The sequence below is a fragment of the Rhinopithecus bieti genome, unplaced genomic scaffold, assembly GCF_001698545.2.
Source record: "Rhinopithecus bieti isolate Rb0 unplaced genomic scaffold, ASM169854v2 scaffold_23236, whole genome shotgun sequence".
NCBI classification, from domain to species: Eukaryota; Metazoa; Chordata; class Mammalia; order Primates; family Cercopithecidae; genus Rhinopithecus; species Rhinopithecus bieti.
Window position 1 is genome coordinate 2,538,605 of NW_016811820.1, and position 14,716 is coordinate 2,553,320.

Consider the following 14,716-nt stretch of genomic DNA (forward strand, 5'->3'; position numbering starts at 1 on the left):
TATTTTTCAAGATTAAATGCTTGACTGCTTTGATGGTAGTGAAGTCTATGGGTATATTAAAATTTTCTTGAAAAAGGAATCTTTTGAGCTTACTGAAACATTCCCCAGATTTTGTATAGAGTTCATTTACATTCCTACAGGAAAACCCATCTGTCTGAAAAAGTATATGTGCTGCTTTGAGGAACCAAATTTGTGAAAGGAGATTCCATTTGGACACTCTTCTACATTGCCTGCATAATTCACATCATTCCTCTCAAATTCCAGGCACAGATATATTCTTCACATAATTTATCCTTCTGTAAATTTTGTTTGATGGATTAATGACACCTACTGGGCATGTAGCATCTTTTTGAAACTCTTCATATCCAAGCTGAAAAGAATGGGAAAGTCCACCTCCCAAATTCTGAGCAGATGTGCACAGAATTGCGCTACCTTCATGCAGTCTAGGGTGATGGGACTTCGTTCCATGTTCATTAGCAGTGATATAACCATGGATCGTTATTTTCCTAATTAGCCATTAATAACAGTTAACACTATAATGGAATCACAATTTCAGAATTTGGAGCATATATTGTTGACAATGAAATCTAATGAAAAACAAAGTAGCTTCTTACGTTTTATAAAACATGTTAATCTCATTGATAGAATTACTGCCACTCATGGCAGATACCAGCTTTCTTTCATTTTGCCTATTTATTTCTCATTGTGGTGTCCAAACTATTTAATATGTAATACTCTAATGGGAAGAAGCTTCTCACATTAGAGAGTGGATTATAGTAATTTTTAAATAAACAAGGTCCTGAAGTATGTAAAGGCTGATGGTAAGAAATCTTACTGAAAGCTTACTGTATCAGTTAGAAGAAAAGCTTTCTTGTAATAGCGGTCATGGATGCTCATACAAATCAATGCAAGCAGATCAATTTTTCTTAGCTCTTTAAATGTTTAAGTCAGCACCTGGCCTTTGTGATGTCTCTTGGTTGTGGGTAATAGCTGGGAATTTCAGGTGAAGGATTACAACTTCTGAGTTAGTTATGCTACCGCAAATGGTCCATTGGATGTGGCTAAAATGCTAGTTTGAAAATATATTCGGCTGGGCACGGTGGCTCACGCCTGTAATCCCAGCACTTTGGGAGGCTGAAGTGGGCAGATCACCTGAGGTTGGGAGTTCAAGACCAACCTGACCAACATGGAGGAACCCCATCTCTATTAAAAATACAAAATTAGCTGGGTGTGGTGGCGCATGCCTGTACTCCCAGCTACTTGGGAGGCTGAGGCAGGAGAATCACTTGAAACCAGGAGGTGGAGGTTGTGGTGAGCCGAGATTGCACCATTGCACTCCAGCCTGGGCAACAAGAGTGAAACTCTGTCTCAGAAAAAAAAAAAAAGAAAGAAAGAAAGAAAATATATGCATGGGATTAGGAATGAATACTTCTTTGCCTGAAATCTTGTGGTTTAGCTTTAGTACTTAGTGTAGTCAATTCATTTCTTTGAAATATTGAGCTGTCTGACAGCTTAAAATCCTAAGTTTCCTTTAAACTTGAGCCTGGCTTTGGAGGAGAAAGGGGTGGATTTTATGTAAGGCTCTCTGAAGAGAATTCACTGAAGTGCTTTTTGCTGGCAGGGCACTGGGAAGGCTAGCAGGCTGCTTCCTCTCAGTCCTTCTTGGGTTTTGCCCTTAGCCTAGATCAACATTTAGTCAGATAATTTACGTCAGGGCCACTGAAGTGTGTTTTTATGCCTTGGTAAAGTCATCATTTTCCTTTCATGAAGAAGCATGGAAGAGGCCCAGGTGCAATGCCCAGGTTTTGTTAAGCCAGTTGGATATTAGTAAAAGCCCTGACGTTCTTTATATTCTTAGTTTCCAGCTGGATATGTAGCTCTCATCTAAGTTGGGAACTGAGTTTTTATTATTAGTTTTTTAAATAGAGACGAGGTCTTGCTATGTTTTCTGGGCTGGTCTTGAACTCCTGGGCTCAAGTGATCCCCCTGCTTCGGCCTCCCAAAGTGCTGGGATTATAGACATGAGCCACTGTGCTCAGCCATAAAGGTATTGATCACATATCACCTAACAAGATTCTTTTCCTTGTGACTGTACTATAGTCAGGTACCACAAAGAAATTGAAAACGTGTTATGTGGAGAATACTAGTATGCTACAGAATCATTACTTCCATGTCAAATGTAACATCTAACTGTGCACTGAGAATTACTTTTTTCATCCATATCTTGGGGGTAGTTCTACCTGCCCTTACTTAACTCAGAATCAGTGGGGTAAGAGTTTGATACTGCTTGTGAATTAGAGGGCCCATGCCACATGCAGACTTTATTAATAATCGGTATAACTGTGTTATAACAATAGGCTTTTTGAGCTTGAAAAATGTATCATAATTATCAAGGCATTTAATGAAGAATGACGTGCTAGCTAAATTTTGAAGGCATATTAAAAATATAAATAATAGAAAGAAAGAGCTCTTCAAAGACCATAGCGGAGGGGGTAAGATCTGAGCCTTAAAAAACATCTTGAAGCACAGAGAAGGTAAGGGTGAACATTCCAGACAGAGGGAATCTGGTGTGAAAAAAATTACAGAGCAGGAATGGACAAGAAAAGTTCAGGAAATGGAGACAAGGTGATGCTCATTTTAGATTAAATCTCTCCTTTATTATCAGTATGAAATTGAAAAATTGGAGAGAATGACAATATTCTGAACTTTTATTCCATAGTAATAGCTAAAGCCTCATACAACTTGCATCTGAATTAACTTAGAATGAGGAGGTTTAGCATTAACTGAGGAGAAAACTAAGTACTTAAGAGCTCAGGAGGATACAAAGTAAAATTAGCATCAATTTTCTGGGCTCCTTTATAGAAGACTTCCCGGAGAAAGGGATTTTAGAAGAATATGATAAAAGTGAATTTCTGGAAAGGTTGATAGCAAAAAAGAATGCCTTGTTTTGAAGACGTGGGGGAAGCTGACTCTGTGAATGGTATGACCAGAAGTGAGGTCTGAACTGTAGTCTTTAAAGACTACAAGGAATGTTGATTCAGCCTCACTCTCTATTCATCTTGGTTTCATCTTCCCCTTGGCACCATAGCCACTTGAAATCCCTACAGGCAAAAGTTTGCTACTTATTGCCTGTTCTATTCTTTGAAATTCCCTCCTGTCTAGAAAAATGGAGCTTATGTTTAGTTTGAGATTTTCCATGTTTTCATTCATGCACCCATCTCTAATGTTTCTCGTTATTGTCTCCCCAAAGGAACTCTGTTTCAAATGAGACTGCTGATCATTTCCCAGTATGTTGCTTTTTCTGTCTTTGCTTTCTGCCTTTCTCTTCACTGGAGTGTCTTTCACTGTCCTCTGAGCCATGAGTTTAATCTACTTTTAAAATCCAAGGCTTCAGAAATCACTTCTCTGAACCTCCGTGGCTACTTTTTGGTTTCATTGAACATGTATCATCTCCTTGTGGTGTTGTATTTGCTTGTCTTGTGCTGCCTTTGTCTTGTTATATTGAAAACATTGTCAAGGGGCTGTGACTTGTAACCAATATACTACATTGCTTGGTGTTTCTGAAAATGTGGTTGGTGATGATATTGTAGACCAATGCTCCATATATTTATGACTTACAGTCTCATATAGACTGATGGTTTTCAATTTTACGTCTTTTTTCATTTTTAATGGAAAACCGGAGCTTGTTAAATGTGTAGAAACCACTAGAATATAAACTTCATGAGAGGACTTTTGTTTGGTTTTTTTGGTGTAGTAGCATATCTTCAGCACTTAATTCTCTCCCGGATGTGACACTTAATACATTATGTGTTGAAAAAGTGCTGATTTAATTTACTTAATCTGTAGGTCTTCATTGGTTCTTTTAAATATCCAGTAAGAAACCTCCAGGATGTTATCTCAATGAACAAGATCATTAGGTGTCATCCCACTGTTTGAAGGATGACATCACAGCATCTCATCATTTTTTTCCTAGGAGAAGAAAACTTTGTTTCATTTTGCTCTGATTTGTTTCTTTTTTTGAGACAAGACAGAAGAAAAAAGGTAAGAAATCATAGTTGGTGTAATCTCACTTCAGTTTATTCAATGTCTTTGGTCTTTTCATTACTGCAAAAAAATTGCAGTGGAACAGAAGAAAAAATTTGATGGAAAGACTACTTTCTAATTTATGGACCTTGGTTTGGCTTTTTAGATGTTTATTTAAGGCTTGCCCACTCTTTTCTCTACATTGACATTTCATGGTGAATATTTTGCTTATTCTACCCTCTGTGTTTTTTCTATGGCAACTTGCCTGGCAGTATTCAGAAACTGAGAAGAATGTTAAAGATCAGAACCTTAAATTGTTCACTTTTTTTTTTTTTTTTTATGAAGTCTCACTCTATCGCCCAGGCTGGAGTGCACTGGTGCAGTCCCAGCTCACTGCAACCTCTGCCTCCTGGGTTCAAGTGATTCTCCTGCCTCAGCCTCCTGAGTAGCTGGGACTATAGGCATGTGCCACCACGCCCAGCTAAATTTTGCATTTTTAATAGAGACGGGGTTTCACCATGTTGGTCAGGCTGGTCTCAAACTCCTGACCTCATGATCCTCCTACCTCAGCCTCCCAAAGTGCTGGGATTACAGGCGTGAGCCCTGCCTGGCTTTTCACTGTTGACAAGAATCAAAAACAGGAACTAAGAAGGAGACCACTAATTTTTTCCTTTTTCTTCTTTTCTTTTGCCTTTAGCTCAAGCCAGGACAGAACAGCTGCAGGGACAGTGACAGTGAAAGTGCCAGTGGAGAATCGAAGGGCTTCCACCGGAGCAGCTCTCGGGAAAGGCTCAGCGATGTAAGTTTAATTAAAAATAAATAAATAAATAAATAAACCAAAACCACTAGGCCACACACACACCATTGGTTCAAGTCTGAATTACATAACTTTCCCTCATCTTTAGAATTTTTTTGTCTACCCAAGCATTGCAGTTCACATTATCTTTGTATACCTATGTGAGCATTGTAATTATGGCATCATTCTAAAATGTCGTTTGAGCAAAAATGTATTTTGACGAATCATGAGGTAGGAGGAACTATTTGTTACCTTAGAAACAGCAAGGCTGGGCATAGTGGCTCATGCCTGTAATACCGGCGCTTTGGGAGGCTAAGGCAGGTGGATCACCTGAGGTCGGAAGTTCGAGACCAGCCTGACCAACATGGAGAAACCCCGTCTCTACTAAAATTACAAAATTAGCTGGTGGTGCATGCCTGTAATCCCAGCTACTCAGGGGTCTGAGGCAGGAGAATCACTTGAACCCAGGAGGTAGAGGTTGCAGTGAGCTGAGATCCAGCCATTGCACTACAGCCTGGGCAACATGAGCGAAACTACATCTCAAAAACAACAACAATAACAACAACAACAGACGACAAAGAGGAATGATGATACTTTTATTATCTGTTGCAACTGAAAGAAGTAGTCAAGTAGTGCTGAGACTGGGAAATGACATCATTTAGCTATGGGCTTTTTGTAATTTCTTCACTTAAGAAATTGTTAACAATCCCTGTCATTTTTATTCCTGCTGGAAGTGGTGACTAATCAGCCACTTACTTGGCAAGACGAGGAATTAAATTTCCTGATGGGGCTGGGCACAGTGGCTCACACCTGTAATCCCAGCATTTTGGGAGGCTGAGGCAGGTGGATCACGAAGTCAGGAGTTCGAAACCAGCCTGGCCAATATGGTGAAACCCCGTCTTTACTAAAAATACAAAAATTAGCTGGTCATGGTGGCGCATGCCTGTAATCCCAGCTACTCAGGAGGCTGAGGCAGGAAAATATCTGAACCCGGGAGGCAGAGGTTGCAGTGAGTCGAGATCTCACCACTGTACCTAGCCTGGGCAACAGAGCAAGAACCCATCTCAAAAAAAAAAAAAAAAAAAAAAAGAAAAAAGAAAAGAAAATTCCTGTTGGATTTCTGGAAGGAAAACCTTGTGAGAATGCGTCATACCTCTTTAGATGTCTATTTGCCCTCTAGATGTGATTTTAATTGTTCTCTAGTCTGCTACCCACCAACAGGGCAGGTTCCCCCTCTGTTGCTTCTGAGAACCACCTATGCCTCTTTGGACTCTCTTGCCTTCTTTACTCATGTGTCATGTATCAGCATTCTTTTTTTTTTTTTTTGAGATAGAGTCTCACTCTGTCGCCAGGCTAGAGTGCAATGGTGCGATCTCGGCTCACTGCAACCTCTGCCTCCCAGGTTCAAGTGATTCTCCTGCCTTATCCCCCCAAGTAGCTGGGACTACAGGCGTGCACCACCACGCCCAACTAATTTTTGTATTTTTAGTGACAGGGTTTCACCATGTTGGCCAGGATGGTCTTGATCTTTTGACCTCGTGATCTGCACACCTTGGCCTTCCAAAGTGCTGGGATTATAGACGTGAGCCACCACACGCCCAGGCATATATGTGCATTCTTAACTCACCTGTGCCTCAAGAGCAACACTTGGAAATTCTTTTGTGAAGTGGATCAAGTAAAGAGAATTTTTTTTTTTTTGAGATGGAGTCTCACTCTGTTACCAGACTGGAGTGCAGTGCCCTGATCTCAGCTCACTGCAACCTCTGCCTCCCAAGTTCAAGTGATTCTCCTGCCTCAGCCTCCTGAGTACCCTGGATTACAGGCCCATGCCACCCCACCCAGCTAATTTTTGTATTTTTAATAGAGACAGGGTTTCACCATGTTGGCCAGGCTGGTTTTGAACTCCTGACTTCATGATCTGCCACCCTGGCCTCCCAGAGTGCTGGGATTAGAGCTGTGCGCCACCACACCTGGCTTAATTTTTGTATTTTTTGTAGAGACAGGGTTGCTCCATGTTGGCCAGGATGATCTAGCATTAACAGAGTAAGTGAGAGAGTAGTATCAGGAAAAAAAGAGAGAATACTTCAGTGTGTCTGAGTATTAAGAACAAATAAAGGATATGTAATGAGGAGCAAAATCCTTTATTTTCTCCTTTTTTAAAAAAAACACCATACTCTAAAGCAGTGTGCTGTTCATTATAGAGTGCAAGATGATTCACTGAGTTCCAGAGAGAAAATATTAGTACTTTTTTTTTCTGAGAAAAATAAATTAAACTTTACTAGTATTCAATTTAACGAGTAGGGAATAGTTGTTGTCTATAATTTTTAAATACATGGATCTAAGGAGTGTATACTCAAAACTTTTTTTACTGCGAGATGTCTACTAACATAAATGGTTGGAGACTACTGTAGCACACTGAGCAGTTCTCTATGATAATACCACATCCATCTCTCCATCAGCCAAGGTATACAACTCCAAGATACAACTGCCTTCCTGCACCTCTCATGAAAGTTTGTGAGGTTTATGATGAGATGTTGTATGAGATACTAAATTCTTATAGGAATTAAATGGAATAAAGTATAATTATTTTTATGTTATTTTAATAGTTATAGATAATTACCTCCCCTTCTTCTGTGGTATAATATCAAATTATATAAATAAAGAGTACTAACAGTCTTTTACTGTGTGTGTTTCTGTGTGTAAGAATATGTTTTATTGTGTGTCTATGTGTTTGATTAATTTTCTGATGGAGCTATACAATCATAAAACCATGACAACTTTTCTTATCTAAGTTGTTAATGTTTAAATAGCTGTTTTCTGAGATTTTGTTACACTTTTAATGTAAGATCTCATTGACCCTGGAAATTATTCCAGGGTTAGTCAGTCATATTTTCTTCATAGTGTAGAGAAATGAAAACCGTGATAGTTTAGGGGACTAGAGCTGCCATTGGGTCTTTTGGCTTGCTTCCCGTAACTCACTTTCTGTTAGATAAAAATAAATTGACAAAAGACATTCCATATTCATGAATAGAAAGACTAAATATTATTAAGATGTCAGTACTACCCAAAGCTATTTATAGATTCAGTGCAATGTCTATCATAATTCCAACAACCTTTTTTGCAAAAATGGAAAAGCAGATTCTCAAATACATATGAAATGGCTTGAGGCCTTAATAACCAACACAGTCTGGAAAAAGAACAAAGTTAGAGGACTTACACTTACCAACCTCAAAACTCACTGCAAAACTACAGTTAATCAAAACAGTTTGATAGTGGCCTAATATTAGACATATAGACCAATGGAGTAGAATGGAGAGCCCAGAAGGAAGCCCATACTTATATGCCCAACTGATTTTTAACAAGAATGCCAAAACACTTCAATGGGGAAAGAATTTTCTCTTCAACAGATGGCGTTGAGACAACTGGATTTCTATGTACAAAAGAATGAAGTTGGACCCCTACATCGCACTATGTACAAAAATAAACTCAAAATGAATCAATGACAAAAATTTAAATGTGAACACCATAAAACTCTTAGAAGAAAATATACAGGTAAATCTTCATGACCTTCAATTTGGCAGTGGCTTATTAGATATGACACCAAAAGCATATCCAATGAAAGAGAAAATAAATTGGATTTAATCAAAATTAAAAACTTCTGCACACCAAAGAGCATTATCAAGAAAGTAAAAAGACAGCCTACAAAATGGGGAAAAGATTTGCAAATCATATAACTGGTATTTGTTATACAGAATGTGTAAAGAACTCCTACAACTCAATAATAGTCAACCTAATGCAAAAATGTGCAAAGAATTTGAGAAATATTTCTACAAAGAAGTACAAAGAAGAGGTACTTGAAAAATGCTGAAAATCATTAGTTATTAGAGAAGTGCAAATTAAAACTGTAATGAGATTATCATTTTATACCTAGTAGGTTGGTTACGCTTTTTAAAAGAGAATGAAAAATAAGAAGTGTTGGCAAGGATGTGGAGAGGTTGGAACACTCATACATTACTGGTGGGAATGTAAAATGATGCAGCCACTGTAGAAAACAACTTGGCAGTTCCTCAAAAAGCTGAAACATATAATTACCATATGACCCAGCAATTTCACTTTTAGGTATATACCCCAAAGAATGGAAAACATGAACTTAAACAAAGACTTGTAAGCCAGTGTTCACTGCAGCATTATTTATGGTAGCCAAAAGGTAGAAACAAACAATGTGTTTCTCAACAAATGAATTGATAAACGAAACATGACAGCTTGGCTGATATGCACACAATGGAATATACTCAGCCATAAAAAGGATTGGCATTGTAATATATACTACAGTATGGATGAACTTTAAAAATATCATGCTAAAGAAAAGCAAGACAAAGAAGGACAAATATTGTGTGATTCCACATATATGATGTATCTAGAATACGCAAATTCATAGAGGCATAAAGTAGAATAGAACTTACCAGGAATTTGGGGGATGGAGAGTGGGAGGGAGAAAAGCTATTGCTTGATAGAGTTTCTTTTTGGGGATGATAATAATGTTTTGGAAATAGATAGTCATGACAGTTGTTCAATGTTTTGAATGTAATTAATGCCACTGAATTGGTGATCTGTTAAAAAATGTAAAAATGATTAGGACTGTAATAATGCTTATTGTGCTTTCACTTTGTTGAAAATATGGAAAATAGTTATAACTTTTACCATCCTTGTCTACTAATTGTGTCACCTGTGTCATTTCTGGTCCTGTTTCTATTGGTTGTTTTTTCTCTTCATTATGGATCATATTTTCCTGCTTCTTTGTATGCCTGGCAATTTTTCACTGGATGCCAGACATTATAAAATCCTGTCAGTGTTAAGTCAGTCAATGAGACACTTTCAATTCATATTGTTTATTATATTTAAAAATTATGCAAAAAAATTTGTGGGCATATAGTAGGCATATCGTTCATTAATTATTAACATTCATTCTTTTGCAACATTACTAAAAGGAAAGAAAGAAAATTGATCCAAAAAGTGGACATTTAGTGAAATGTTTTGAGATCCCTAGTCACATTTCCCTCACACATGTGCAGGTCTGAGATTGCAGAATCCTGCGTCAAACACTTTTTTTTTTTTTTGCTTGACACGGAGTTTCGCTCTTGTTGCTCAGGCTGGAGTGCAGCAGCATGATGTTGGCTCACTGCAACCTCCACCTCCTGGGTTCAAGCAATTCTTCTGCCTCAGCCTCCTGAGTAGCTGGGATTACAGGCGCTTGCCACCACGCCCAGCTAATTTTTTGTATTTTTAATAGAGATAGGTTTCACCATGTTGGCCAGGCTGGTCTCAAACTCCCGACCTCAGGTGATCCACCTGCCTTGGCCTTCCAAAGTGCTGGGATTACAGGCGTGAGCCACCATGTTTGGCCGAGATGAAAGCTTTTAACAAGTCAGCCCACAGAATGATTCTTTTGGATACCAAAGCAACACCTACCTGTGCAATATTTTAGAGAATAAAGATGCCCCATTTTTGCTTGAAAGAGAATTAACAATTAATTTATTTTTTACTTTTATTTTAGTTTCCTGGGTATATGTGAAGGTTTGTTACATAGGTAAACTCATGTCACAGGGGTTTGTTTACAAATTATTTCATCACCCAGTACCCAATAGTTATCTTTTCTACTCCTCTCCCTCTTACCACCCTTCACCCTCAAGCAGACCCTAGTGTCTGTTGTTTCTCTCTCTGTGTTCGTAAGTTCTTACTATTTAGGTCCCACTTGTAAGTGAGAACATGCAGTATTTGGTTTTCTGTTCCTATATTACTTTGCTGAGGATAGTAGCCTCTAGCACTATCCATGTTCCTGCAAAAGACATGATCTCGTTCTTTTTTATGGCAATGTAGTATTTTGTGGTTTACATATACCAAATTTTCTTTATCCAATTTGTCATTGATGGGCATTTAGGTTGATTCCATGTCTTTGCTATTGTGAATAGTGCTTCAGTCAACATTTGCATGCATATGTCATTATGGTAGAATGATTTATATTCCTCTGGGTTTACATCCAGTAATGGGATTGCTGGGTCAAATGGTAGTTCCGCTTTTAGCTTTTTGAAGAATCATCATACTGCTTTCCACAATAGTTGAACTAATTTACACTCCCACCGATAGTTTATAAGCGTTCCCTTTTCTCCGCAACCTTGCCAGCATCTGTTGTTTTTTGACGTTTTAATATTAATAATAGCCATTTCGACTGGTGAGATGATATCTCATTGTGGTTTTGATTTGCATTTCTCTAATCATCAGTGATATTGTGCTTTTTTTGTATAGGCTTGTTGGCTGCATATATGTCTTCTTTTGAAAAGTATCTCTTCGTGTTCTTTGCCCACTTTTTAATGGAGTTGTTTGGTTTTATCTTGTAAATTTGTTTAGCTCCTTATAGATGCTGGATATTAGACCTTTGTCAGATGCATAGTTTGCAAACATTTTCTCCCATTCTGTAGGTTGTCTGTTTACTCTGTTGATAGTTTCTTTTGCTGTGCAGAAGCTCTTAAGTTTAATTAGATCCCAATTGTCCATTTTTGCCTTTGTTTGATTGCTTTTGATGACTTTGTCATGAAGTCTTTGCCCTTTCCTATCTGCAGCATAGTATTGCTTAGGTTGTCTTCCAGGATTTTTATAGTTTTGGGTTTTACACTTGTCTTTGATCCATCTTGAGTTGGTTTTTGTATATGGTGTAAGGAAGGGGTGCAGCTTCACTCTTTTTTTTTTCTTTTTTGAGATGGTGTCTTGCTGTGTCTCAAGGCTGGAGTGCAGTGGCACAATCTTGGCTCACTGCAACCTCTGACTCCCTGGTTCAAATGATTCTTCTGCCTCAGTCCCCCGAGTGGCTGGGATTACAGGCATGTGCCACTACGCCCAGCTAATTTTTGTATTTTTAGTAGACAGGGTGTTTTACCGCATTGGCCAGGATGGTCTCAAACTCCTGACCTCGTGATCTGCCCACCTTGGCCTCCCAAAGTGCTGGGATTGCAGACGTGAGCCACTGCTCTCGGCCCATCTTCAGTCTTCTTTAATGCCTATCAGAGAGTGAGAAGGTGGAGTCAAAGACTACTACTGGTTTCTGTTTTGTTTTTACTTTTTTTTGAGACGGAGTCTCACTCTGTCGCCCAGGCTGGAGTGCAGTGGCGTGATCTCTGCTCACTACAAACTCTGCCTCCAGGGTTCACGCCATTCTGCCGCCTCAGCCTCCCGAGTAGCTGGGACTACAGGTGCCCGCCACCATACCCGGCTAAGGTTTTGTATTTTTAGTAGAAATGGGATTTCACCGTATTAGCCAGGATGGTCTCAATCTCCCGACCTCATGATCCGCCTGCCTCGGCCTCCCAAAGTGCTGGGATTACAGGCGTGAGCCACCGCGCCTGGCCCGTTTTTTCTTTAAAAATCCCATATTAGTTCTTATTATGCTTATTCTTTCACTTCATTGAACATACGGAAAATAGTTATTACAGCTTTTACTGTCCTTGTGTACTGATTTTGTCACCTGTGCCATTTCCGGGCCTGTTTCTATTGGTTGTTTTTTCTCCTCACTGTGGGTCATATTTTCTGGCTTCTTTGTATGCCTGGCAATTTTTTATCAAGTGCCAGACATCATAAAATTTTCCTTGTTGGGTACTGGGTATTTCTGGTTTCTATAACCATTACTCATTTTGGGATACAATTTTGTTATGTAGGTGTGTGTGTGTGTGTGTGTGTGTGTGTGTGTGTTTAATGTTTGCTTTTGTACTTTGTTGGAGAAGACTAGAACAATCTTTAGTCTAAAGATAATTTTTCCTCCATGCTGACTGAGTACTCTGCCTAATCCCTAATGTCTTACAAGGTTTTTCCACTGTAAATTATGGGAAAACAAACTATTCCCTGCCTTGTGTGAGCTTTGTAAGTTCTTCCTCCTCCTTTCCAGTGGTTGTTTTCCTTGCCTCAGGCATTTTTCTCTCACAGATGTGCTGATTAGTCTTCAGGTGGAAACTAGAGGGGAACCTTCTGCAGCTTTCATGATTCTCGCTTTCTGTGATGCTGTCTCCTCCTTATCCTCTGCCTTGGAGTTCCAACTGTCTTGGCCTCCCCTTATTCTCAACTCTGCCTTCAAGACTCAGAGATTCCACCTGGGTCACCTCCTACCCCGCAATACTATGGCATGAAAACTGTCCAGGCAGTGAGGTGGGAAAATTTTAAGGGTCACCCTACTTTTTTCTCTTCTCTCAGATATTATTGTCCTTTATCTTACCCAGTTTCTAAAAACTCCTGTTGCATACATTTTGTCCAGTTTTTTAGTTGCTTGAGGGGAGAATACATTCAGTCCCTATTAGTCCATCATGCCCATAACTTGTTTTTCAGCTAAGGTGAAAATTTCCATCAGCCTTTTCACCCATTTTAGTGATATTTTTAGGAGCATTGGCAGTTGAGACTTACTCTCAAGTGAGGTTAATCAAAATACTATATTTTTCTAGCTTTGTTTTTTTGAATTGGTTAGGCCAAAAGAATAAGAATAAAGAATTCCAGTGTAGCTGGAGAATTTGACTCATGGGTGAGGCTTAAAAACACCAAATATGGGGCCAGGTATGATGGCTCACGCCTGCAATCCCAGCACTTTTGGAGGCCAAGGCAGGCAGATCACTTGAGGTCAGGAGTACAAGATCAGCCTGGCCAACATGGTGAAAACCCGTCTCTACTAAAAATACAAATAAATTAGCTGGGCGTGGTGGAGCACATCTGTGCTCCCAGCAACTTGGGAGGCTGAGGCAAGAGAACAGCTTGAACTTGGGAGGTGGAGGTTGCAGTGAGCAGAGATTGTGCCACTGCACTCCAGCCTAGGTGACAGAGTGAGACTTAAAAGAAAAGACTTTTATTAAGACTCTGTCTTAAAAGAAAACTCAAATATGCTTTGCTTTTCTAAATTATGTATTACCAGACCATGTTGCCGGGAGGGAATAATTGGCCACAAGGACTTTCAGATTGTCCACATCAAGGAGACATAGTAACTTGTTTAGATCAGTCACTAGGGAAGAGGTAAGGGGAATAATTGAATACATATTTAATAAATGTTTACGATGAGTTATTCAAGGGGAAAATATTGCTTCCAACTTAAACAGAATTTTGTAATTGGGGAATTTTGTCAAAAGTTAGGAGCAAAACATGCTTAAAAACTTTTAATAAACAAGCCTCAAATTATGAAATGTTAATGGGCATTTATTACAAACAGGCCAAGATTTAATAGAAGTTCTGCTATTTATTGTGTGTGACCTTAGGCAAAGAACGTGACCTTTCTTCCCCGCCAAGACGGAGTCTTGCTATGTCGCCCAGGCTGGAGTGGAGTGGAGTGGAGTACAATGGCGCTATCTCATCTCACTGCAACCTCCACCTCCTGGGTTCAAGGAATTCTTCTGCCTCAGCCTCCTGAGTGGCTAGGATTACAGGCATACACCACCACGCATGGCTAATTTTTGAATTTTTAGTAGAGATGGGGTTTTACCCCATTGGCCAGGCTGCTCTCAAACTCCTGACCTCAGGCAATCCATCTACCTCGGACTTCCAAAGTGCTGGGATTACAGGCATGAGCCACCATGCCTGGCCTTGTTCACACTTTCAAATCTTCCTACCTTTGCTTATTCTTTTTATTTATTTAAAATGGATTGCAGTGGCATGATCTCAGCTCACTGCAACCTTGACCAGGGGGTTCAAACTTTTCTTGTGCCTCGGCCTCCCAAGTAGCTGGGACTATATGCATGTGCCACCATGCTTGGCTAATTTTTGTATTTTTAGTAGAAATGGGGTTTCGCCATGTTGACCAGGCTGGTCTTGAGCTCCTGACCTCAGGTGATCCACCTTCCTCAACCTCCTCCCAAAGCCCTGGGATTATACACATGA

At 39.4% G+C, this 14,716-nt stretch overlaps 1 protein-coding gene across 1 annotated transcript in view; it reads left to right on the forward strand.

Moving 5' to 3' along the window:
• The window catches only part of AUTS2 (activator of transcription and developmental regulator AUTS2), a 1,233,574-nt gene that overhangs the window by 529,881 nt on the left and 688,977 nt on the right, over positions 1–14,716 (forward strand). The window contains 1 exon segment of the mRNA XM_017895186.1: positions 4,721–4,822. Within this exon segment, the coding sequence (XP_017750675.1) occupies positions 4,721–4,822 (102 nt within the window).